The following is a 27,021-nucleotide window of genomic DNA, read 5'->3' as shown; positions in this document are numbered from 1 at the left end:
AGTGACTTTGGGGAAGTGGGGTGCGTGCCGTTGGCGGAGCGGAGACTCCCCGGCCGCCCAGCGCTCTTTTGCTTGCTCTTGCTTGCTCAATAAACCGATTTGATTCATTGGTCTGGCTCTCGTCAATTTATTTGAGCCACATTTATAACAACAAACCCCAACCCCCCTCCAAAAAAAAAGACAAAAAAAAAAAAATCAAAACAAAAACCCCAAACCCCACCCGAACAAGCACAAACAAAACAACAAAGAGCAAACAAATCTCAAAAAGTCAGTTCCCAGGTTGTAAACGGCCGTTTCTTCCCCCGGTTCGCCCGCTCTTCCCGCCACCGCTCCGCCAGGGAGCGCTCCCAGTCCGCAACCAGGGCGCCAGCGGGCTAGCAAGAAGCGGAAGGCTGCGCTCGCCGGAACGGCCGGGCCAAGCACTCGCTTCCCGCGGAGGGGCGGGAGCAGGAATCGGGGACGGAGCTTCCGGCGCGGGAGGGCTCTCCGCGCCGCCGTGTCCGCCTGACAGAGGGCCCGGCGGGGCACCGGCGGTGGTCCCGGCATCATGGCGATTCCCATGGTGCCTATGGAGACGCAGTTACAGAGCATCTTCGAGGAGGTGGTGGTGAGTCCGTGGCCGGAGCGCCGCCGCGGGGCCGGGGGGAGCCCTGTGGGTAGGCCGGGCCGGGGCCGTGCGGCCCGCCGTGCACCCTCTCAGAGATGGGGGGGGGGTGTGTGGAGGGAATCCTGAGGAACAGAAAACGGAGAGAATAAGGGTTTTTGTTTTCCTGGCGCGGATTGCTTACCCACAACCAAGCTGTATTGTGCCAAGTTCACTGTAGAGTAAGCAGTTTTTAAGGACATGTTTTGAAGGAGGCTGTGAGCAGATAAATGTCTTGAGGAGACGTTTCTCTTAAGCCACCATAATGGCGTAAGTTGTGGAAATACAGACACGCAGTGGTACTTCCAAAATGAAGCATGGTTTGGTAGGTAATTAGAGTAGCCCAGAATAGACTATTTCAGTTGGAATGGGCCTACGACAATCATCTAGTGCAACTGACCAATTCAGTACTGATCACATGTTGAAGCATGTTATCTAGAGCATTGCCCAAATGCATCTTAAACACTTGGGGCATTGACCACCTCTTTAGGGAGCCCCTTCCAGTGTTTGACTGCTGTCTCTGTAAAGAAATGCTTCTTAATGTCCAGTCGAAGCCTCCTCTGGTGCAGCTTTGAACCTGTCTGGATGCCAGGGAGAAGAAATAAGCATCTCCTTCTCCAAATCCCCCCCCCTCAGGAAGCTGTAGAGAGCACTGAGGTTGAGCCTCAGTCTCCTCTCCTACACAAGCCCAGAGCCTTTAGCTGCTTCTGTCGTAGGACATTTCTTCCAGCAGTTTCACCAGCTTTGTTGCCTTCCTTCCGACACATTCAAGGACCTTGACAGTCTCTTAAACTTTGGGGCTGAGAACTACACACAGTATTTAGGGTGAGGTTGCACCAACACTAAATACAGTGGGATAATCATCTGTTTTTGACCACCTGGTTATCCTCTGTATGATGCACCCCAGGATGCAGTTTGCCCTCTGGGCTGCCAGGGCACACTGCTGACTCGTGTTGGGCCTGCTGTTGACCAGCACCCTCAGATCCCCTTCTGCAGGGCTGCTCTTCAGCCATTTCTCTTCCAGTTTATACTTGTTCCCAGTGTTACTCTGTCCTGTGTGCGGGATCTGGCATTTGAAATTGTTAAATTTCATTCCACTAATCATAAGCCAGTGTTCCAGTGTACCTAGATCCCTCTGCAAGACCTCTTGTCCTTTGTGAGAGTCAGCAGCACCTCCCTGTTTGATATCGTCAGCAAACTTGCTAATGGTGCATTTAACTGCTGCATTCTGATTGTGGATAAATATACTGAATGGAACTGGCCCTAAAATCAAGCCCTGAGGAACAGTGCTTGTGACCGGTTGCAAGCCAGGTGCAGCCCCATTCACTACCATGCTTTGACCTCTGCCCTTCAGCCAATTCTTCACCCAGTGCACTGTGAACCCACTGTTTATCCCACAGTTGGATAGCTTGTATAGAAGCGTGTTGTGAGGGACACTATCAAAAGACTTACTAAAATCTGGAAAACCCACATCCATGGCCTTCCCTTGGTCCAGTTGGTGGGTGATCTTATCATAGAGAGATATCAGATTAGTTAAATTGAGCTTTCCCTTTGTGAACCAGTCATTGGGTCATTAAGTCATTGATTTTTTAAAGCTTAAATGAATGAGCTTCTTGGTAGATAGCTTCATGGCTGGAAACGCTGGGGTAACAGTAGCTGATAAGATCATGAACAGGAGCCTGACTGATGTTTCAGAGAGAGGAGGTTGGTCAAATTGTCTGAACTGTAAAGAGTATGTAGCTCCCATAGGCAGGTGTATTTGAAAGTGGTGTCTAAAAGTTGAATCTCTGTAGAGGGAAGGTTGAATTTTGCTTCCTGTTTTAAATTTTTATTATGAAATGCACAATGTACTTTTCTTTAAATGGTGTTAAGTTGCTTATAGCATATTAATTGCCCATACCCAACTGATTTCTTGTTTGGGCACTGTCATTCAGATTATGTTTTCTCATGTTTAACATTGCAGTTTGACTGTATTGTCACATTGCCTGTTTTTAAGCAATGTTATTTGCCTAAAATTTTCATGGAAGAAGCAAAAAGGCCCTTACAAAGTTTCTCTGCATTTTTGAAGCCAGAACTGAGAAAATAGCAAGTTGTTGCTTTCACTGTTGCTATTACTGACTTGGTAGACAGCAACAAACCTAAAGTTTCTATACAGAACAGATGAGTATCAGTTTCCCTTTTGTGTCTTGAGAAAGCTGTGAGTGGCAGTGAGAGGTGGTTCTAGGCTGTGTGATTGAAAAAGTTCACCAGAAAGATTATTCGTTTACATGCTGTTATTTCTGCACTATAAAATGAAAATACATAGTGGTTAGTTACAGATCGCATCTGTGTATAGTATGAAATTCTCACAGAAGGTAGAAATAGTTGTGGAATGGTATTTTCCAGAACTTCTGTGCTGATGTATTAGAATAATAATGTAGAAGCCTTTGAGCAAAATGGAAGGGTTTGTTTTGGTTTTTCTATATAAAGTGGAGTGGGAGGAGGTAAGGAAAAAAAAAAGGAACGTTTTAGAGAAAATAAATTGGATATTCATATATCCATCCATCCCTGGCAGTGTTCAAGGTCAGGTTGGGCAGTGTCTTGAGCAACCTGGTCTAGTCGCAGTTGTCCCTGCCCATGGCAGTGGGGTTGGAGCTAGATGATCTTCAGGACCTATTCAACCCAAACTGTTCTATGCGTCTGTGGTAATATATATATGTACTATATATAACATTATAATATTATATATATTTATTATATATATTTTGTATATATATGTACACACTATATATTTTACCTCTTAGAAGGCCATATAATTATTCAGTGGAATTTAAAAAGCAATGGATCTAAACTAAGATGAGAAAGTAACTGCAATAATTGGCTTATGTTACTGAGTGTCATGCAACATAAAGGAGACAAAAACTTAATGGAGTTAAAAAATAACTTTTTTTCAAAGTATGAAAAAAGCTGCAATAACAGAATCAAAAATTTATCCAACTTCACAAAGTAAATTAATATCTAGGGGTTCAGAAGAAAAAGGAAAAAAATCCACCCATCCCATGTCGAAATCCACCAAAACAAACCAAAAAGCCTTAGTTTGAATCCACAAAGTGTGTTGTTTTTACGAAAAAAAAAAAAGCAATCTCAACTTTGGAAGAGTCTAGTGTAGCAGAAGAAATAAACCTTTCTCTGATACAGTCCTCTGACAGTATGACTTACTCTTCTGGGCTTTATCCTGGTGGTGTGATACTCATAGGAAACCTCACAATAGCTCACTCAGAGTTTTTCTCTTACAGAAAACAGAAGTAATTGAAGAAGCTTTTCCTGGGTGAGTGCAGTGTTAGTTTATTTGTGGAAGACTTTTGATATATAAATGTGTTTTTCTACTTACGTTCTTTCAATGGATACTGCTAATAACTAATGTTTTTTATTTGCATTAGTATGTTTATGGACACTCCTGAAGATGAGAGAACCAAACTGATCAGCTGCCTGGGTGCTTTTAGACAGTTTTGGAGCAGTCTTTCCCAGGTTAACATTAATTTTGTTTCTTACAAGTACTTGATATACTTTTTTAATACTGTGATACGTTGTCTAACAGGCAAACACTTAAGCTGTAAGGTCTGTGTCCAGTCATTCAGGGTCTAGTTTTGAATATGCTGCAGTAAAGAATATAGGAAGACTTTGCAAGAAAAAAATTAGTTTTGTCATTTATAAGATGATATAGTTGTTCAGCAGAGGTTGGTGTGCAGTATAAATAGGGATAAGCAAATGAAAGTATATCAATAAAGAAATAAAAAAAGGGAATTTGTTACAAGATTTCCAGTAGAAGTGAATAAGTAGGGGAGGAAAAAAAAAAGGAAAATAGTTGTTTGTGTTCAAAAATTACCTTCCAGAAGTTAGATACCTCTAGGCTCTATTCTGTAATTGGAGACCTAGTCCTCTTTGTTTTCACTGAATTTGATTGTAACCGTAAAAGGGAAAGAATAATATAAAACAATTTTATTCTGTTCTCTGCTGACTTCATGTGAAAACCAAAGTTGACTATACAAATCAGTGTTTTGGCCATGAGGTGTTTCCAGTACTGAGCACCTGGACTGCTTCAAAATAAGATCGAAAGACTTGTAGGAAAAACAAGACAACTGGACAAATACGATTTATAATCTTGTTCTTGTGTTAGTGTCATCTCTTTGTGGTAGGGTACTATATGAATTCTGGTTTGTTTCACTGCCTGTAAATACATTCTTTCTCCCCTCTACTGCTTTTTCAGGAATCCCATGAACAGTGTGTCCAGTGGATTGTAAGATTCATTCATAGCCAGCACAGTCCTAAAAGAATTTCTTTTCTTTATGACTGTTTAGCAATGGCAGTAGAAACTGGACTTCTGCCACCCAGGTAAGTAACTATGTCAGAATGAAACGATTAATAGGGTTTGTGGAAGTTGTGATATCGGAGGCTACTTTATGATGATGTTGTAAAATTACTGCTGGAGAGCACATGCTTATTATCTGTCACTCATTCTTGCATTGTCTCCTTCTGCTAGGATGGTTTGTGAATCTCTGATAAACTCTGATACACTTGAATGGGAAAGGACCCAGCTGTGGGCATTAACATTTAAATTGGTCCGCAAGATTATTGGAGGTGTAGACTACAAGGTATCTTCTGCCCATTCCTTTCTTTGTGCTAAGATGCTTCGTTTTCTGGCTTTGTTTTTATGATTCTATGCCAGAGACACGCAGTATTTCAAAGTCTGCTTGGATTATGAAAGAAAAAGATGATACAGTGAGACCACCTTTAACACTTTTTCATAGCTGAGCTTTACCTTAATAGGTAATTCTGCGTGGACAACTAAACTCTTCCTACTCTTTATTGCACAGTCCTCTTTCATCCCTCTTTCAGTTGCAAGGTAAATACCCCTAATGCAGTTGCAGAAGTGGTAGATGTGGGAAAGTAATACTATCAAGCATGGAGGCTTACGTTCTGTTATCTGCTCTGACCCATGTTGCTATGCAAGAAAAAGGTCTTAAAAGCCAAGTCTTTGTCAGGGTACAACTCTTAGCAGAAGGAGTAGGAAACTGCATGTCTTGCAGTGAATCACCTCACCAGCATTGGTGAGTGTGTTAGAGCCAAAAAGCCATAAAACACAATACGGTACTTCTTTCAGCCTGTACAACCCATTGTAGGTTGGATGTCTCTGGCTGCACATCAGAATTTGAAGAGTTACTTTTTCATCTGGGATATCCTGAGATTAAGAAGTTCCATAAAGGGGCTTAATGTCATTAGTGCAACTAATGTGTCTGTGCAAGTAGTGTCTGACCATATTAATTGTCTAATCATTCTGCCAGAAATAAAGAGTATCTGGGAAATTTAATTTTGTGTGCTTTCTTTTAGGGTGTGCGTGATCTATTAAAAGTTATCCTAGAGAAAATCTTAACAATTCCAAACACTGTGAGCTCAGCTGTTGTACAGCAGCTTTTAGCAGCAAGAGAGGTAACTATCTGAATTCTGTACATTATCACTGTAGAGGAAGATAGGCTTCATTCTTTTATTATTAGTGAGTTCCTAGTAGCTGGGATGACTCTCTGAGAGTTGGTACAGTTCAACAGCAAAAACTACATTTTGTGCTCTAATTCTTTTCTGTAATTATATTTTATGCAGTAAACAAAGAGCTTTTTGGGGGTTGTAGATAAGCAGTAAAATCTGTAACAGGAGGGTCAGGCCCAATATTTGATTTGCCTAAGGTAAGATATAGGAGTTACAATATTGAGATTAATTTCTTAATTTTTTAGTAAATAAAAGTAGTAATTGTTTTCAGTACTTCGTAGCAGGCAGAGAGGCAAAGATTTACACAGGCTGAAACAGTCTTACATTTGTACAATTAAAAGCAGGTTTTAAACTAATGTTCTATCAGAATACGACTTAAGAAGACCTATTTAATTGGTCTATCTATTTTCATGGGCTGCCTCAGTAGACAGACTACACCTTTGTTTACCTTATCCAAAGTCTTTTACACTGATGTATTTTTATTTATTTATAGGTGGTAGCCTACATTTTGGAAAGAAATGCGTGTTTGTTACCTGCCTACTTTGCAGTTACAGAAATCAGAAAATTATATCCTGAAGGAAAACTTCCCCATTGGGTAAAGACATGATATCAAAGCATATAATCTAGGGTTTTGTTCCACATAAACCAAAATGAATTATGTTTTTATAAACAAAATTTAAACAAAGATTTAAAATCTTCTATTCAACAGTAAGGTCTGTGATCAGGCATGTAAATTAAATTATACAGGCTTGATGTGATTGTAAGCAGCTCTGTGTGTTCTTGCATGAAACTGATGATGTAGTTCTGACCTCTGATTTGATGTTCAAAACTCTAGAAGCACTGAATTGGTTTTGTTGAATGCATTTGGAAATGCATGTCATGCTTAATCTACCAGTTTTTTCTCTATGGCTTCAAGATAGGAGAAATCACTTTAAATAGCTGACAGGTGTTTTCTTTTTGTTTAAATTCAGTCATACAAAAATATTTGGGGCTCTCATGCATTGAAAATGGTCACCGTTTCCAAAAAGAATGTAACGTTGATCTAGTTTTAATTTTGTATTCTGTTAAAATAACTAAGTTTGGGGAAAAGAATTAAGTCCTGACTCCCTTGAATTAATGGGGAAAATATTACTGACTTCTTTTGAGCCAAGATTGAATTTAATTTAGGTTATAAATATTTAATTAATACATTAATGTAGCTGCTTTGTGGAATTGTTATTTAAAGGCAGACAGATTTGTTACGAACAGAAATTATAAGCTTGTCTGAAATCATCTGTTACTAAATGGTGTGCATTGTTTCTCTTATGCATACTGTATTATTTCAGTTATTATATAAATTCTCACATGAGTGCAAACTGAGAAGAGTGCTTCCTGACCTATCTTAATAAGGACACATTTTTCCTTTTGTGGTTTTAGGTTTTGGATTACTTTTCTGACTTGTTGAAATGTAGTAAGCCAGTTATTTACTAGACTACTGTGTTTTTTATAAAAACAAAGAAACTATTTGTAAATCTTAAATACAGTTATTGGTATCTGGAATGTAAACCCTTACCTTTCTTCTAATTTTTTTTGGCCTCACCTAGTTACTGGGTAATTTAGTATCGGATTTTGTGGATACCTTCAGACCTACTGCAAGAATAAATTCCATTTGTGGTAAGAGAATGATTTCATGAGTGACTTAAAATTAAATTAATTAATTTTTAACTCTTTTTTTTCTTATAACCTTTTGGGGCATATATTCATTTAAGGTAAATTATTCAGAGCTTATGTTTCATGAAGTATCTTTATTCTTGTCAGTTTGGTTACAGACTTTCCAGTTTTTGCTCTGAAGGGGAAAATTTATATTGATCAAAATATTTTTTACTACAAGCTGGTAGTGGAAATGTACTACTTGTTACATGGTCATGTAGTTTCTAACTACAGTAAGTTAAGAAAATTGTAGGTTTTCTAAGTTCAAGGATTTTGAGTTAATACAAATCTACTGATATGTTAGTCATGGAGTATTTTATGACTTCAGCTTCCATTGGAGCTTTTGTAGCTGCTCAGCCTTGCTGTTGTTGCAGGCTTCTGTGTGAACATTTCCTAGTAGGCCAAATAAGTACTGGCTCTCCTTTTCTGTGAAAGAAACACTCACCTTTGTTTATTGCTAGAAATCAAAAGGTTAAAATTTGGCTGTTTTGATTGTGATGCCTGTTGCATTTTTCTTCAATAAAAATCTTCTGTTTTCTCTGAGAATTAGGTAGCGTATTAGGAGCTGCATTATTTGTTAGGTCTCAGCAAGGTCTATTGCAACTGAGCTTCCTCAGTGCAGAGATTAAGAATGCAAATTCATTCTAATGCTTCAAAGCAGTACGTACTTCAGAAGCATGTAGTTATTCGTGTATTGAAAATGTGGCATAGCTTTTATGCATGTGACTTGTAGGGATCACACACAAATTTTTACAAGACTTATATATGTAAATGTCCTGCATAGATATGGTTGAAGGGAAGAAAGAAATGTTTCTTTACTTGTTTTATCTGATAGTGATATGGTCAGTCTGGACAATAGAAGTCATGGACTTTGAACTGACAATGAGGTTTAGGTCAAAGTTGAAGCACCTAAACTTGGATGCTGACACACAAGTGTGCTAGGGGGTTCAGTTCAGGTGCCTGTGCGTAAGCAACTGAAAGAAATCTCGGGTGTCGAATCTATACTAACAAGTCTAAATTTACAGTACAAAAACTTTGTGTACGATGGCTAAATCATATTGGCCTACACTGAATTGACTAGATCTCCATTAGCTACGTGTACTCCATTGGAGTACAGATGCTTTTATTTGACTGGTTTACTGACCTTTTACTTTTAGCAGTTTACTAGTTAACAATCCTGCCTAGTATTTGTCTTACAGGGTGAATACTGGAAGACTAGATTATACCCTTATTTTAGAAATACCATTTTCTTTCTGGAAAGGGTCAGCATGACAAAATTAAATCCCTAGATCAAGCAATGGTAATGGAACAGCACTTTTAGATTAATATTTGCAAATACTTCTCTTTTTCAGGGTACTCAATCTGAATAAATGGTGATTTTACTCCTTAGATTTTTTTATTAGGTGAAAATCAGTTCTAAAACTAAAATCAGCCTGAAGCAACCTTATGGTGAAAAGCTTTAAACAGTGGAAATTAAAGGGGAACACAAAAGTGGGTGAGGCCAGGTTTTGCATCAGAATGATTAAGTGATAGGCCATTTTCACTGTCGTAGAATTTATGTTTCATTGCATGTAGGTCGCTGTAGTCTTCTTCCTGTGGTAAATAACTCGGGTGCCATGTGTAACTCATGGAAGCTGGATCCTACAACCCTTCGTTTTCCTTTGAAAGGTCTCTTACCATATGATAAGGTATGCCTTATTAAGCTTCTTACAAATGTCATATTCAATAAATATAGAGCTTTTATATCGGGGGGGGGAATAATTTCAATTGTGAATATCTGATTGTTCCAGCTAGGCTAACATTGAAAACATAGGTTTCTTCATGGTGTTACGTATTTTGATGATCTCAAGCTATATGCCGAGGACCTTTAGAGTAGTGTGTGGTATAAATGCTGCCCAGGATGCTGAAGAACATGAGATGTTTGATGTGCTTTGCGGAGGGGGGGTGTGTGAGAGAGCAAATGAGAGCGCAGAATAGATTGGAAAATTAGTTTAGCAGTGGAGAGATGGAAGAGAATGAGAACGTAGTGTCTTCTTTCTGTGCTCTTTCTTTTTCCACATGAAAGACAATTTTACAGTTCAAATTTCTAAGTTAGCATATTTAAACTTAAAATTGAGTGTGAAATAGTGGTGCACTGAAAGAATTTTAAAAACTAAAGGATCAGAGCAAAAATCCACGTTGTCCAGCCTCCCATTCCCTGTATCCTAGATGTCTAAGGAAGGATATAAGGGTAGAGTATCTAATGACATGTATAATGTTCACACTCTACAGTCATTATAATTTTGGATATTTCCTGATACAGGTGTTGTTTCTGTATTATTTAGTAAACCCTCCTCTTCCAAATAGTTGTTCAGTCTCTTCGTGAGCCCCTGTAAGCTTTTAGCATCCTTAACATCAATTTGACACGTAGTTCCACATTTGAACTTCATGTTGCATGAGGAATCGGCTCCTGTTTGAGTCTAGCTTGAGATAACATTTGTCTTTCAAGTAATTCAGGTATTGGAAGGTACAGCGAGCAGTTGTTCCATACCTGATTTCTTTACACTACGTATGTTTTTTATATATCTTAGTCATAGAATAGAATAATTAGGGTTGGAAAGGACCTTAAGATCATCTAGTTCCAACCCCCCTGCTGTGGGCAGGGACAACTTACACTAAATCATATCACCCAAGGCCTTGTCCAACCTGGTCTTGAACACTGCCAGGGATGGAGCATTCACAGCCTCCCTGGGCAACCTATTCCAGTGCCTCACCACCCTTACACTAAAGAACGTCTTCCTTATATCCAATTGAAACTTCCCCTGTTTAAGTTTTAACCCATTACCACTTGCCCTATCACTACAGTCCCTAATGAAGAGTCCCTCTCCAGCATCCCTATAGGCCCCCTTCAGATACTGAAAGGCTGCTATGAGGTCTCCACGCAGTCTTCTCCAGGCTGAACAGCCCCAACTTTCTCAGCCTGTCTTCATACAGGAGGTGCTCCAGTCCCTTGATCATCCTCGTGGCCCTTCTCTGGACTTGTTCCAACAGTTCCATGTCCTTTTTATGTTGAGGACACCAGAACTGCACACAATACTCCAGGTGAGGTCTCACAAGAGCAGAGTAGAGGGGCAGGATCACTTCCTTCGACCTGCTTGTCAGGCTCCTTTTGATGCAGCCCAGGATACAGTTGGCTTTCTGGGCTGCAAGCGCACACTCCCGGCCCATGTTCATTTTCTCATCAACCAACACCCCCAAGTCCTTCTCTGCAGGGCTTCTCTGAATCTCTTCTCAGCCTGACCTGTAGCTGTGCCTGGGATTGCTCCGACCCAGGTGTAGGACCTTGCACTTGTCATGGTTAAACTTCATAAGGTTGACATCAGCCCACCTCACAAGTGTGTCAAGGTCCCTCTGGATGGCATTCCTTCCCTCCAGCGTATCAACCGAACAACACAGCTTGGTGTCATCGGCAAACTTGCTGAGGGCTCACTCAATCCCACTGTCCATGTCAGCAACAAAGATGTTGAACAAGACTGGTCCCAACACCGATCCCTGAGGGACACCACTCGTTACTGGTCTCCAGCTGGACATTGAGCCATTGACCACGACTCTTTGTGTGCGGCCATCCAGCCAGTTCTTTATCCACCGAGTGGTCCATCCATCAAATTGATGTCTCTCCAATTTAGAGACAAGGATGTCATGTGGGACAGTGTTGAATGCTTTACACAGGTCCAGGTAGATGACATCAACTGCTCTACCCCTGTCCATCAGTTCTGTAGCCCCATCATAGAAGGCCACCAAATTGGTCAGGCAGGATTTCCCCTTAGTGAAGCCATGCTGGCTGTCACCAAGCACCTTGTTGATTTTCATGTGCCTTAGCATGCCATCCAGGAGAATCTGCTCCAAGATTTTGCCAGGCACAGAGGTGAGACTGACTGCTCTGTAATTCCCCGGGTCATCCATTTTCCTCTTCTTGAAAATGGGGGTAATATTTCCCTTTTTCCAGTCATTGGGAACTTCACCTGACTGCCATGATTTCTCAAATATGATGGCCAGCGGCTTCGCAACTTCATTTGCCAGCTCCTTCAGGACCCGTGGATGGATTTCATCAGGTCCCATGGACTTGTGCACGTTCAGATTTTTAAGATGGTCTCGAACCCGTTCCTCTCCTACAGTGGGTGCAAGGTCTTCATTCTCACAGTCCCTGCATCTGCCTTCCAAGACTTGGGTGGTTTGGTCAGAGCATTTGCCAGTGAAGACTGAGGCAAAGAAGTCATTCAGAACTTCAGCCTTCTCCAAATTCTGTGTAGCCAGTTCTCCTGAGAGCTTCCTGAGGGGGCCTACATTGTCCCTAGTCTGTTTTTTATTTGCTATGTATCTGTAGATTCCCTTCCTGTTATCTTTAATACCTCTAGCTAAGTTTAATTCTAACTGAGCCTTAGCTTTCCTAACCTGGTCCCTAGCTTCCCAGACAACATCCCTGTACTCTTCCCATGCCACCTGTCCTTGCTTCCACTTATTATAAGCCTCTTTTTTCAATTGAATTTTCCTCAGGAGCTCCTTTTCCATCCAAGGAGGTCTCCTGGCCCTCCTGCTGCACTTCCTTCTGGTTGGGATGCAACACTCCTGAGCTTGTAGCAGGTGATCCTTGAATATCAACCAACAGTCTTGAGCCCCCCTGCCCTCTAGGGCTGTATCCCATGGAACCTTCCGAAGCAGGTTCCTGAAGAGGCCAAAGTCTACCCTTTTGAAGTCCAGGGCAGTGAGCTTGCTGCACGCTCTTCTCACTGTTCTGAGGATCTCAAATTCGAGCATCTCATGATCGCTGCATCCAAGGCTGCCCTGGAGCATCGCATTTCCAATGAGCCCTTCCCTGTTGGTGAGTACGAGGGCAAGCATGGCACCTCTCCTTGACGGTTCCTCTATTACTTGCAGAAGGAAGTTGTCTTCTACACAATCGAGGAACCTCCTGGATTTCTTGTGCCGGGCCGTAACCGTCCTTACAACAGATGTCAGGGTGGTTGAAGTCAGCCATGAGAACAAGGGCCTGCGAGCGTGAGGCTTTTCCTATCTGTCTATGGAGTGCTTCATCCACAGGTCCTCCTTGATCAGGCGGTCTGTAACAGATCCCCAGAGTAATGTCTCCCATAGCTATATTCCCTTTAACCCTGACCCACAAACTCTCTGTGTACTGCTCACCTGTCCCCAGAGTTCCATACTCTGCAGCCTATCCCTAACATAAAGGGCAACTCCCCCTCCCCGCCTGCCAGGCCTGTCTTTCCTAAGGAGCCTGTAACCTTCCATTCCAACACTCCAGTCATAGGAGCCATCCCACCATGTTTCTGTGATGCCTATTATATCATAGCCCCGTAGACATGCTCACATCTCTAATTCCTCGTTTGTTCCCCATGCTATGGGCATTTGTATAGAGGCATCTGAGCCGAGCTCCAAATGAAGCTGGCTCATTGGCTGGAGCGGCTGGGATATCTCTACATTGCTCCAAGCATCTATTATAGGTTCTGGCAACTGACTGGGTGTGTTGCAATGGAATGATGCCCCCCTTCCACAGCACATCTAGTTTAAAGCCTCCTTGACCAGTCTGGCAAGCCTCCTACCAAAACTGCTCTTTCCCTTCTTTATCAGACCAGTTCCACCAGCCCCCACTAGACCTGGCCTACAAACCTGGGTCCCATGTTCAAGACACCCAAATCCCTGACTATGACACCACCCTTTTAACCAGTTATTAACCTGGCTAATCCTCCTAGGTTTTTTTAGGTCTTCCCCTGTACCCTGGAGAATTGATTATAAGACTGTCTGAGCTCCAGAGCCCCTAACCACCTCCCCCAGAGCTCTGTAGTCCTTTCTTTATGTTTCCCAGGTGACTATATCCCTAGCACCACATGTATTATTAGAAGCGGGTAATAGTCTGTGGGACTTACTAGAGCAGGCAGCCTCTCTGCCACATCCCTGATCCATGCACCCGGTAGGCAACACACCTCCCTTGAGATGGGGTCTGGCCGGCAGACAAGTGCTTCTGTCCCTTTCAGTGTACAGTCCCCTACTACTATGACCCGGTGCTTTTTCCTAGCAGCACCAGTAGAGATCTTCTTTACCAGGGCATCAGCCGGCTGTTTCTGGCTCGAGTGCATTTCCTCATTAGCCCCCTGCAGGACAGCAAAGTGTTTCTGCTTGGGGACAGGGGATTTAGGGGGAAGCCCCTTGCTTCTGGTTGTCCTTTTCCTTCTTTTTTTTATCACTAATTCCCAGCTTCCCAGGTTAACGGCCTCCTTCTTTCCTTCGTGAGGTAGAGGTGAAGCTCGAGGCCCCTGCACAGTTTGGGCCAGGAGCAAGCGTTCCTGCTTCCTCTCAGCTTCCCTGACATCTCGCAGTCTATTAACAGCATCCCGCAGCTCAGCCACCTGCTGCAGGACCTCCACCAGCGAGCACCGACTGCAGCCCTGCCCATTGTGCACCCTCCCCTCACCAGACCAGTGCAGGCACTTTCTGCACCCTGAGCTCTGCACTGCAGCCTCCCCTCTCCTCGGCTCTGTCTGGGTGCCTACACTGGCCACTGCCGGGGCAGCCAGAGCAGAGCTCCCGGACCGGGCCCTGCTCATACGACGAGTGCTCACCATCTCGCTCGCCTGCCCGTGCGAACTGCCTCAACCCGCTCTGTTCCTCGTGCTCCCTGGGCAGGTTTTTACCCAGTCAGGGCTGGTGCCGCTGCTCCTGGCTCCGCCCCGTTTGAGTCAGCTGCTCGAGTCAGCTGCTCGCGTCAGCTGAGCTGCCAGCTCTGGGTAGGTCCTGTCGAGGACTTGAGGCTCCCTCGATGGCTCTTGTCGCTCTGAGTTGAGGCTCCTGGATGCTGAACTCTCCCCCCCTGGCTCCGGTGTTGAAGGCATCCTCTCTCGAGCTACTCACCTCAGCAGTCTTGGTTCTGTGCTTCCTCATTTGTCTTAACCTGAGTTCCTTCGAGTTCTTGATGGTCTTCCAGTGCTTCAAGGCTGTTTCAAGAAGTATGCAATCCTTTTACTGGATGAATAATGTTTATCTATTTGGTCCCCCTAAAACCTGTCACTTCCTAAGAGCTATGACTATTTCCTTCTTGATTTGGGGTATTAGAGAGCAAAAAGCTATGCCAGATAGTACCTATCTGCATAAATTAAACATTCATTCTTACATGAACTCAGTTAAACATAAACTCAGTATTAAGCATAATCTTGAGGCAGTATACGTTTATATGTGATTGCTTTTTTCTTTCTTTTTTTTTTTTTTTTAAGGATCTGTTTGAGCCACAGACTGCTTTGTTGAGATATGTGCTGGAACAACCATATTCAAGGGATATGGTCTGCAATATGCTAGGTCTGAATAAGCAGGTACTGTACTATACTGTAACGTGTGTTTTAATTCTGCATAGAATCTGCACTATTCTTTTTCTCTTTTCTTTGCTATAGCTAACTAAGCAAAACAGTTTAGGTCCAGAGACTGAATTTTTAATTTATTTTATTTTTTTTATGAGATCATATTAGGTTAATTGGACACTGTTGTTCCTATCATTTATATATTGCTTTACAAATGTTAAATTGAAAAGTAGAGATTTAAAATATGATTTTTTTTTTTTTTTTGCATTGCTTTTTTTTCCTATAAGGCCAGCCTCAAGTGCACCTTTGACAGACAGTAGGAGACTGCTAGCTCAAACAATAAAAACGGTTATTGTTTATTAGGTTTTAAAGCGTTATACTCTCTTATATTAGCATGTTATGGTACTAGGACACTGAAAAGCTGGGTTTTGTTTTGTTACATTTTTCCTTTTTATACCGTAGAATGGGAGGGCTTAGTCTGACTTGGGGATCCTTGAGGCTGGCCTCATAGTCACTGTTTTGTCTTTTCTTTTTTTCTTCCTTTATTTTTGTTCTGTCCTGTCTTGTCCTGCCCATCCTCCAATGCTCTAGACCTTGAACATTGCTCAGGTATGTTCACAACCTTACTGTTGTATTGTGACTAACGATACGCTGGCCGCTTTGTAGCCACTGATTCCAGTTAGAGAATACATGTACAGTCAGGGCTTGAAATTGGCAGGACCATTAGTTAAGGGCAAATTCTCACTACAAATTGCTAGAGATACGAGAGATGTAGCATAAAACTGACAGTTGGTGGTCCTTTGGTCCTAAAATTTTCATTGGAATGGACTGCTACAATTTCCCTTACCAGTCTTAAGAACTTTTGTTTTGTCTGCTGGAATTTTCAGATGAGGAGAGATTCTTAGTTCAAAATTTCTTTTCTTATGCAGGTGGAAAAACATCCACTGCATTTGATTGTAAAATTATAAAGCTGTAAACATTATTGTAGCACAAACCCACAAACCAAAAACAAAACAAAAAAAACCCAAACTGAAAAAGCTTTACTAGTGGAATTTTCTTATCGTTAGGAAGCCTCTGTAAGAAACTTCCCAACAGGCAATTATTATTCTCTTCAAGCTAGGTTAAAGAAAAGTAGTGCAGAATACCATGTGAAAAGTAGTTCCTTAAAATTTGACTATTTGTTTAAATAAATAAACAAATGTCAGAGTAAATCAACCAAGTGGACTTCTGCTTGAAACTTGAAATTATGGGTATTAGATTTACAGTTGGTCCCTTGTTACAATAATAAATTCCCCATCTATTAAAAAAACCCCTCATTATTTAAGATTTATTAAAATAGCGTTGCTGTTTGCAATACTATAGTGAAGGTTGTGTCAGTGTTTCCATTTAAGAGACTTTTTTCAGATTTGTAACTTGACTATAAAATTTACATGATCCTGAAACCTTGTGTATATTTCCCATTGTGAGTGAAATACACCAGTGATTTTTCTGGACTGGGACAATAGTTTTGAATGCGCAGATTCCTACATTGTGGCAAACAGTACTCTGTGTTGTATATGACAATCTTTTGTATTTGAAACTTAAAGCAGCTGAAATGATAACCCTTGGAAATGAGCTGCTAGGTTTAGTGTTGAAATAGGTAATATTTGTATTCTGTGTCTATTTCTGTGTCTACATTCAGTTAATCAAACTATGCCTCTATACATCTTGTAGCTGGTAAATAATACAAGATCTAGACAAAAAATATATTGAATCCATTTTGTTCTTATAGTCTGGATGGTCTGTGCCTTCAGGTCAAAAAACATTGATATTAAAAATGCTTTTAACTCCTACTTTATTGTCCTTCAAAAGTACTTTAAATGAAGTAACATATCGAACTTTATTTCTTAAATTTTGTTTACTAGTATAGGAATACCTACACAAAGTTTCAACCTGGCGTGAATTTTTATGGCCAAGGAACAAACTTGAAGAATGTAGCTTATAAAGGAAATGCTGACAGAACATGAACTATAGCTGTGCTACTGCAGTTACATCAGCATAAAGATGTGTGGGCTGTTGAAAATCTGTGAGTTAAAAGTACAAAGATAGAGTGGTGTAGTGATACAGAACAAGAAGTAATTTTCCATTTAAATGTTAATATGCTCTGTTTAAAACTGTGGAAAACATTAAAATTTGACTTGCTTTTAGTTACAAATTAATTTCGTGTTATATCTGGATTTGTTAATGTATCCACTTGACAAAAAATAGCATGCTTTTCAGAAGTTGCGTAACTGTATCAATGCTTTCAGTGAAATGGCTGATAATTTTGTATTTTATCATTAAAATTGAACTAACCTGCAGAAGTAAATTGTAATATTAAGACGCTTAGAAATGCAAGTATTGCCAAGGTTGTTTCAAAATAAGTTCACTAACACCTCAAAGCAGTGATCATTATTTATTTATGATCGTTAATTATTTTTGTGAAGCTTCTGGTATGCCCTGTTAACTATTTCTAGAGATCCAGTTGCAGGATTGGACCCTTTGAATCTTTTGGCATCATAAACTATGTATGGTTGAGCCAGATCTGTCCTAGTTCTCAAAACTCTGAAGATGAACAATGAAATTTTCCAGTTCAGTTTTAACAAAGTAGTTCTATGTTAGAAAACTGGTCACTCAAGCCATCTCTGAGATGTATTTAAAAAACAAAACCAAAAACCAAAAAAAAACCAAACTAAAAACAGTACAAATCCAGCTGTCCTGTAACCTTGCAGAGAGAAAAATGAAGATAAAATTTGATAAGTTTATAGATTCATATGTTCCTTTCAGGATTCTAAGTTTTGCTGTGGGATTTTGTTGTGAGATGAGGTTTTCTAATACCTTTATCAAGTATATAGTTTCAAGTCCAGGTGTAAAAGTACAGACTTCAAAATGTTCTTTCAGTTGAAGTCTGGGGATTTTTATATTTTGCTACTGTTTTATATTTTGCACTGGTCTGTAGGAAGTAGAGATTTAAATTGTATTTTATCATGTCTGTTATCATGGTTTACGGTTGGACTCGATGATCTTAAATGCCTTTTCCAACCTAAATGAATCTATGATTCTACGTCAATTTCTATTCTGCTGGTAGCTGGCTGATGTTCCCCAGTTCTTAATTATCTTTTAAGGAATTTGCTGAGGTATGTAACAGCCTGCGTTTTGAAAAATTATTATCAATTCAAAGTGTCTTAATACACTGATGCCAAATTAAAAGTTCAGAAATTTAACAGTTGAGCTTCAGTAATGTCTTAAGGACATGAAGTTAGTTCAAACATTTTGGTTTCTGTCTTTACCTTGTCTGTACAGACTTGCATGAAGGATAAAATGCCATTTTTGCTTTCATAACTGTAGTCAGGTTTGTACTGCAGTCCTTTAAACAATAAAAAACGTTGGTATTGATTTCTCTGGGTTGGAGAATATTTGAAAGAGGAGATAATTTTACGGTGTCTTGGTTCTGTGATGTTATACAAACTTTTAATTAGCAGCTATTGTATTAATGGTTTTGCTCTTTAAATAGTATATTTGGCTGGTCACCTTTTAAACCAGCAGCGGTGATCTCCAGCTTTTGACTAAGAAGTTATCTATGCCATACTCCATTCAGGTGAATGTGTAGTTGTGTTTTCTTCTAGCTACAAACCAGGATAATTTGTTTATGGAAGGTGTTATTTCATGTTTGTCCATGCATTGTGTAAGCAGAATAATTAAGTGAAAGGAATGACATAATGCAATATTCAAAAATTGACTTACCTTTCCCTTTTATTTTTAAAATATTGTAGGTTGATGCTGGGAACTTACTATCCAATATTACTAGTGTTACTATGGCAAAGTACTTAAATTAAGGGGTGTGAATATTTTCATGTATTTCTGATTGTGAGAGTGTGCTTTGAGAACACTTGAGTGCAACTTGCTTGTTGAAACTTACTCCTTTTCTAATGAGGAAAACTTGAGAATACCCACTGAAGTTCGTAGAAATAAAATCAGGTATAATATAAAGATGAAGCCTTAAGGTTCTGTGGCTTGGTAGCATACAGTTTTGGAAAATGGAAGTGGCTGTGGCTATAGTTCTGTCTTGTATTAGCTACTTCAAGCATTTAACTTGCACAGCCTTGAATTAGACTTTTGGAGACACCATTTACTCTTGCAGACATCTGGGGCTCTGCAGTTTGGTCTTCTGAATCCATTTCTTAAGTGCAAATATATATTAAATATTTTTGAGCTAGATGTTGTTTGCTCAAAATATTCAAAAACTATAATAGCTTGCAGCTGGCCTCACTGACTTCTCAAAATAGCCTTCTTTTAGGGAACACTTTGAATGCTACCCCCCCCCCCACCTCCCATTCCACCCCCTAAAAAATAAAGCCCAACCAACCAGAAAAAAATCCAAACCAAATCAAAACAAACTCCATTGAAGCTTTGATCTACTTAAAAAAGTACCAGTGTTCCGTCAGAGGGCTGGTGCAAATTTGTGCAAAAATGTATATTCACTGAAAATACAGAAAAAAGAAAAAAAAATGCCAGAAGTTTAAATTAATGAAGATAGAATGTGAAGTACTGCTATATTTATGAAAATTGTTCTTAAAGCAATAAAAGCATGATTTTCAGAGTAAAAGAATGAACTTGTTTTTTTAATTTCCTGGATCCTAAACTTTTCCCAATTTTAGGATTATTCAGAATAGTTAAAATTCCTACTGGAAATTCTGGCTTTCTTTTTAACAGTAATATTTTCCTGTTGTATTCTTTGAATAACATTATTCTAAATTAATATAGCCTAACATGATTAGGCGTTTGGACATTAACCTGGTGCTTAGCAAACTATTAAATTTCAAGCCCTGTACATAGTAGTTTTGCATGCTGGATTATAAACTAGTCTGTAGTGTTGTCTGTTGCACCCTGCTCTGCTTCATAATTAGTTGCTTTGGGAGGGGGAAAAACGAACCACAAAAACCCTGAAGTATTCTCAACTGGTGGTTTTAATACTGCTTTCTGTAAACCTGTAATGTGGTTGATCCGTGATAATGGCATTGCGTACTGGAAGAGAAGGTGAAGCTGTAATTGATGCTTTCTGTTTTAGTTGGAGGTTTGCATTAAGCATGCTTTAAGAAAGCACAGCTGGAATTGTAGCTTTCTGCAGTTTTGAGCTGACGAAGAGCATGCAACAGGGGATGCTGTTCACTATTTTGTCAACTTCTCCCATTCTTGCATTTTATTTTTAATTGAAGAGAATCTCTTTTTTTTTTTTCATAGCAAAAGACTACCATCGATGAAGGTAGAACAAGCATCTCCTTTCAGCATCTCTCTTTACTTTTATTATTTCTTTCTTTATTAATTAAAAGGGTTTTTTTTAGGCTGCCTGGCTAGTAAGTGAAAGAACTCATTTAAGGCATCCCTAAAATATTTTATGAGTACTTGGGTGATCTTTTTAAACTTCTTTACACACACACCTTTTTGCCTCTAGAAAAGGATACTGCATTTTCATGGTTAGTGTTTGGGCAGCTCAGTTCCTTTTCTTTTGTATCATGAAAGTAATAATGTTTTCTTTAAGGCTGCATTATGTTACAGGCATCAGCTGTAAAAAAAGCCAAACCAAAACATTCCTGACCATTCCTGAATAGAGGTTTTAATGAAACAAACAGAAGTTTGTTTCCAAAGTGCTAGCTAGCACTGTTTGAAGTAAGTTAAATTCCACACAGCTTTTTGTCCTTAGTAATAGTATGACAGTAACCATACAAACACAGGTAGAGAAATGTTTTTGCACTAAAGAACGTATGATGTGTGACATTATACTTGATGATCTTAAATTGAAGATTTATAATCTGAGTTACAAATCGCTGGTAGTGGGCCTGCTATACATGTGTCTGTACTAACATATGTATTTGGCTGTATAATGCATTCCTTAATCATTATTAAAAGTCATCAAGGAAGGTGTGTATTTTAAATTATTGCTGTGCTTGCATAGCTTAACTGTGGAGACTCTGGCAGTCTAAATCTAACATCTGAAGAGCTCATCGCCATACCTGATTTCTGTTCTATTCACAGTATGTAGAACATACTACTTTTGTCAGATTAATTTTCAAGTCTTTTTGACCTTGTACCAGGTGGTACTGCAGCAGTAGGACAGCACCTAATTATGTGTGTTAACCAGATGTTAATTCTGCTACTTGTTGTTGATGAGCCCAAAATAAGTGAAAAGTAGAATAGTCATTTAATATCTATATTGTGTTTTGGGATGTTCCCTCTGGGTTTGGTGGTATAATTGATACATCTTTTTCTTTATGGTGATCCCTATTTTTGAAAAGGACTTAAATGAGAAAAGAAGAAAGGAGAGGGGGAAATACGTACACACAGAAACTCCAACACCAACCTCTCCAACCAAACACAAATACCCCCACCAGCATTTGAAAAGAATAGACTTTGTTTTCCATTAATGCAAGATCAGAGAAATGACATTCTGTATGAATTTATTAAAAACCACAAACCCCCCAGATGTTATTTGTGCATTGATAACCTGTGGTTTGGAACTGAGTAGGGAATTATGTAATGCGATAAAATGTAAAAAGTCATTGTGACCTGTAACATAGTGCAGCTTTAACACACTGGATTATCCTTAAATTCAGACTTCATTTCATGCTTCCCAGCCTTCTGTCAAAATACTGTACTATAACTGCAACTATGCAAGTTCTGAAGTTAAGGGAAAGGCTTTTGGAATACTGTATCTGATCTCTGCCTTACAGCACAAGCAGCGCTGCCCTGTGCTGGAGGACCAGCTGGTGGATCTTGTGGTGTATGCCATGGAACGATCTGAGACTGAAGAGAAGTTTGATGATGGTGGAACCAGTCAGCTTCTGTGGCAGCATCTCTCCAGCCAGCTCATTTTCTTTGTGCTCTTTCAGTTTGCAAGTTTTCCTCATATGGTCCTGTCACTCCATCAAAAGGTAAATTGTTTGTATCGCTCCTGCATGGTAAGAGAGATTTTAAAAACAAAAGAATTTTTTTTTTAGGGGAAAAAAAACCCAAACCAACAAAAACCCTAACCCGTGCAAGGAGTTCCTGATGTATAAGAATTAAATTTTTGATCACTGTGCTCTGTCAAATTCACAAGTGAAACTCCCTGTGAGCTGGGTCTGTTTCTAGTGTATTCAGTTACAGGATGTTGTACTATATTTGGATTCAAAATGTGCTAGTAACTAGAATAAGGACATAAACTGGCATAATTGATAAGATAGAAATACTGTGCTGTTGCATTCAGTTTACAACCAAGCTTCAAATAGAGCGAACTCCCTGTTCAGTTTGTGAGCTAAAGAAACATGCCACGTAAATGGATGCAAGAATTTGTAATTTGTCTAATCAGAGCTATCTAATCAAAGATCATTTTTCCAATTACAGTGATATTGGCAATCACAGTGAAAAATTATTACTTCCTAATAATAATTCTGGTAAGACTGAAACACTGTCTAGTATTTTCACTTTTCTATGGTCTCAGTGCCTCTCTGAATTCTAAGGGGGGTAGTTTTGCCAGTCCTTCGTAAGTAAGGAGAGTAGGGGTTACAGTAAGCCAGCAACATCCTGAACACTTTGCTGAGAGAAAGTACCATGTCGATAGTAGGAAAGAGGTGTTCTTTCTCCTCACTGTGCAAGTGATTAGTTTGTGGCAATTTAGATAATTTCTAACATGCACGACACATTGCTCCATCTTCATTTGCTCCCAGTTCCATGTTACATCAAAATTTGCTGTGTATGTTATGTTTTACTTGTGATGGAGTCTAGTTCTCTGTTCTCTTTGGTATCCTTGAAATTAGTTTTACTAGGGTTGCTTTTCTTTAATTACTCTTAATGAACCATTGAAACAACGGATGCTATGCAACACAGCTGCACAAATCTAATCTAAAACTAAAGCAAGCTAGATAAGAATAGAGGTTAAGTGTATAGTACTGGTCATTAGAGAGTTGCTGTTAACAGATGGAGAAGTTGAATAACAAAAAAATAAATGCAAATATGTCCATATGAAGCAAGCCCAGGTTGTTCTGGTTCAGAGACTTTCTTTGTAGATAAAGTTAATATAAAACCTGTGGCCTGCTGCTAGCAGTGACAATGCTGTACTTGGCTACAGGGCTACAAGGTGACAACTTAAATCCAACATTTATGAGTTGCTATTTTTTTTCAAAACGGTGATCCTCAAGAGCTAAATATTTTTTTAAGTCTTCCCGTTAATTGTTACGGCTCTCCCAGAGTCTGTTTCTGTGTTACAACTACTACAACTACTACTACTGTATTACAACTACTACTACGTGTTTGCCATCTTTCTGAAAACAAGACATATATTTTGGCTTAAATCCTGCTATAAAATTCCAAGTAATCTCTGCTGGAATTGTTTTAGTCTGCCCTTTTATAGGAATCTTTGCAATGAGTTTTCTTCTACGTGCGTATTTGTCTGTTACTGAGTCTGTTTGACAGTTGGCAGGTCGTGGCCTCATTAAAGGAAGAGATCATCTGATGTGGGTGCTGCTCCAGTTCATCTCTGGGAGCATCCAGAAGAATGCATTGGCTGACTTCCTCCCCGTTATGAAGCTTTTTGACCTCCTGTATCCTGAGAAAGAAGTAAGTCTTCTCTCTGAAATTAAAAGTTTTGGTTTTAATTCACCTTGAGACCTTCATATGTCAATATTGTTTTTGAGTCACTGATACAGCAGTGTGCTGTGTAGTTGGAGAGAGATGTTTCATAATTAAATGAAAATTTTCAGAATTTCATAGCTGTGTTTTTCCAGTAGCCACATTTATGCAGTGTTTTTAGGGGTGAAAAAGACTCTTCTCTTCCTTGACTTTGGTTTGACTAAGGTTCGAAGGAGTTTGTTAAAGCACTGAGGATACTGTTAAGGAATAGTGTGGAATTTGACTGTTCTGTCTGTGCTGTAACAGAATAATATACTGAGAGATGCTTTCAGCAAAGAACTGAACAAGACACATTAAATTTATCCCATATCAAATAAAATCCTAGTTATGCTTTGTATGTTTGTGCATTCCTCTAGAAATAAGGTTCCTGAGGGGGAGTTTTGGAAAGTTCTTCCATCATGACAGCGCTGTCAGCATGAAGTCCTGGTTACTTGCTCTTACTTATTATGTGTTGCTGTTGTCTCACTTGTGCTACTCAGAGTGCTTGTGTGGTGGAAACTGTACCAAAGGGAAAGAAATGAGGATGTTGGCAAAGGAGAGAGACAGACTGTCTTTTCCAGTACCAGTAATATACCTGAGTCTGTAGCCAAAATCCTTTGAATTCTGGGGTGTATTTGTTCCTTTTCCTAGGAAGTGTATTAATCTTTAAGTGCAATGGTGATGCTAGACAAATCAGATTTCTCAGAAAATGCTGGTGAACCACTGAGCCATAATTGATTTCTGAATAATGTATAAGTGTGAGACTGAGAGTAAGTATATGCATCGTAACTGTATATGTTTTGAATTTCTATACTCAAAGCATGAGCTTCTGTTTGCTAAGGTCTTAGGTTATTTGTTTATTTGAGGTCCAGGTCTTTTCCAGAGCTCTTGATATTTAAAATTGCAAACACAGATGAGGGTAGAATCTGTTCTCTAAAAATGTTGCTTATGGTATTGCAAGTCAGAAAAAGCAAAACTTGACCTTGTGAATGCTGGCTAAGTTGGTTTTCTGTTCATTAATACGTGCAATATGTCACATTCATGTGTTTTTTCTTTAGTATATTCCTGTACCTGATATTAACAAACCCCAGTCAACTCATGCTTTTGCAATGACCTGTATTTGGATACATCTGAACCGGAAGGCCCATAGTGACAACTCCAAGTTACAGATTCCCATTCCTCATTCTCTTAAACTGCACCATGAGTGAGTTTTGAGGGTTTTGTTATGTTGTGATTTGTCTGTAAACATAATGGAATAGGAAGCTTTAAGTCTGTATTCAGAATGTATTGTGTGATGGGGTGCTGTATAAGGGTTATCAAAGGAATGAGCTCAGTCATTCAAAAAGCAAGAGCTCCAAGTCAAAATATTTCATAAAAATTGAAATACTCTTTATTGTGCAGCTAATGGAAATGATATATTGCACCTTGAATTAATGAATCATTTTTACTGATGGAGAATTAGAAAGCAAATTGACAGGGTTTATTATGCTGTAGTTTGGAAACTGAATAAGCAGTATGTTAGGTTTTGTCTGGAAAAGTGATTTTTAAAGCGTATTTTTCTCCTGAGTTGTTTCTCTGATACAAGAAAATCCACGCAGTGAAACTGGCGTAAGGTGTAGTCATTTTGATGTGGTGCAATTAATAATTTCTTTGGGGTTTCTGCTGTTTCACAATGGATTTTTGGTTGAGATCATTGTGGCTGTACTCTTGGAATGAATTTGTGGTGTTCTGCTTGTTACTTTCTACTCAGTGTTTAATATCTTTGGCACACAGGTTTTTGCAACAGAGCTTAAGAAATAAGAACTTACAGATGAACGACTACAAGATTGCCTTGTTGTGCAATGCTTATTCAACTAATTCAGAGTGTTTCACTTTGCCAATGGGAGTGCTAGTAGAAACAATTTATGGAAATGGCAACATGAGGATACCTCTTCCAGGGACTAATTGCATGGCATCGGGGTCTATTACCCCGTTGCCAATGAACCTCTTGGACTCACTCACAGTTCATGCCAAAATGAGGTACAGTATGCAGCTAGGTTTTGTTTGTTTGTGGGGTTTTTAATTTATTTCTCTTGTAAATCTGTGTTTAACTATTATCAGGAAAGCTTTCCTGTGTCTGGACATGATAAGTATAGATCTGTTTATTTACTTAGTAAATTCTTAACTTTCAAGATCTTGTTTTTGACTGAAAAATACTTTCTCTCTTTCCTCAGTCTGATTCATAGCATAGCTACAAGGGTCATTAAGTTGGCTCATGCAAAATCTAGTGTGGCCTTGGCTCCTGCTCTTGTGGAAACTTATAGTCGCCTGCTGGTTTATATGGAAATTGAATCCTTGGGCATCAAAGGCTTTATCAGTAAGAAAACCTTTTTCTTCCCTTTTTGTTTTGTTCAGTAGTGTTTTCTTTTAAGGGCAACTAGAGAACATAGTAAAAATGAAAATAATTATGCAGCATGTTGAGTACATGTATGAATTATTTTAATATAAAAGAAACTGTAATACTTACGCTAGCACTGCAGTAAACTTCAGATGAATGTGCTGCTCTCCCATTATGCCATCACTTGTGTGGTCAGGACCTCACTAGTTAACACTGCACTGTGCAAAAATATGCTTAGTGGAAAAGCATAAGCAAAGTTACGTAATTGGGCACAAATGATACTTCATTGCTCTTGTTAAAATTATTTGCATGTCTGCTGCGTATTCAAAAGATTATTGAGCTCTACACATTTACAGCATCTTCAGACAGCACTTGCACACTCACTCCTTGTAGGTAATACCGTTTTCAAATCAAATACTTGACTTGCAGCCTAATACAGCCTTTCTCCATAGTGTACTCTGGAGTTGTATTTTAAAGTGTAACCACTTGAAAGACTTATTTTACAAACTCTTTTTCATAAGGTCAGCTTCTGCCAACAGTTTTCAGATCTCACGCATGGGGAATTCTGCACACTCTACTAGAAATGTTTAGCTATCGGATGCATCACATCCAGCCTCATTACAGAGTGCAGCTGCTCAGCCATCTTCACTCCTTGGCTGCTGTGCCCCAGACTAATCAGAACCAGCTTCATCTGTGGTGAGTGATGGCTACCATATTTAATCGTAATCTCAGATTTCTCCACCATACGTGGAAAGCTGTGTGAGAACTATGTTTAAAAGGGAAATAAGTAC

General features: G+C 39.5%; 1 protein-coding gene across 5 annotated transcripts in view; it reads left to right on the top strand.

The window, feature by feature from the left end:
* Positions 1-421: 421 nt before the first annotated feature.
* Positions 422-27,021, top strand: part of MED23 (mediator complex subunit 23) — a 43,226-nt gene continuing 16,626 nt past the window's right edge. The window contains exons 1-17 of one of the 5 annotated variants that reach the window (XM_062639554.1): positions 422-607; positions 3,919-3,950; positions 4,063-4,150; positions 4,890-5,014; positions 5,163-5,274; positions 6,011-6,109; positions 6,657-6,758; positions 7,747-7,816; positions 9,428-9,540; positions 15,112-15,207; positions 15,784-15,801; positions 21,939-22,139; positions 23,659-23,802; positions 24,912-25,057; positions 25,627-25,872; positions 26,067-26,209; positions 26,752-26,926. In XM_062639554.1, coding sequence (XP_062495538.1) covers positions 548-607; positions 3,919-3,950; positions 4,063-4,150; positions 4,890-5,014; positions 5,163-5,274; positions 6,011-6,109; positions 6,657-6,758; positions 7,747-7,816; positions 9,428-9,540; positions 15,112-15,207; positions 15,784-15,801; positions 21,939-22,139; positions 23,659-23,802; positions 24,912-25,057; positions 25,627-25,872; positions 26,067-26,209; positions 26,752-26,926 — 1,970 coding nt within the window. In that variant the 5' untranslated portion in view covers positions 422-547. Of the gene's footprint in view, positions 608-814; positions 969-3,918; positions 3,951-4,062; positions 4,151-4,889; positions 5,015-5,162; positions 5,275-6,010; positions 6,110-6,656; positions 6,759-7,746; positions 7,817-9,427; positions 9,541-15,111; positions 15,208-15,783; positions 15,802-21,938; positions 22,140-23,658; positions 23,803-24,911; positions 25,058-25,626; positions 25,873-26,066; positions 26,210-26,751; positions 26,927-27,021 lie in introns of those variants that run through there. The other 4 variants (XM_062639556.1, XM_062639555.1, XM_062639557.1 and 1 more) reach the window with 4 other exon arrangements.

The sequence above is a fragment of the Pezoporus occidentalis genome, unplaced genomic scaffold (assembly GCF_034315485.1).
Source record: "Pezoporus occidentalis ecotype Australia unplaced genomic scaffold, CSIRO_AGI_Poc_V1 ctg61, whole genome shotgun sequence".
NCBI classification, from domain to species: domain Eukaryota; kingdom Metazoa; phylum Chordata; class Aves; order Psittaciformes; family Psittacidae; genus Pezoporus; species Pezoporus occidentalis.
This window is presented reverse-complemented; position numbering and strand designations above follow the sequence as displayed.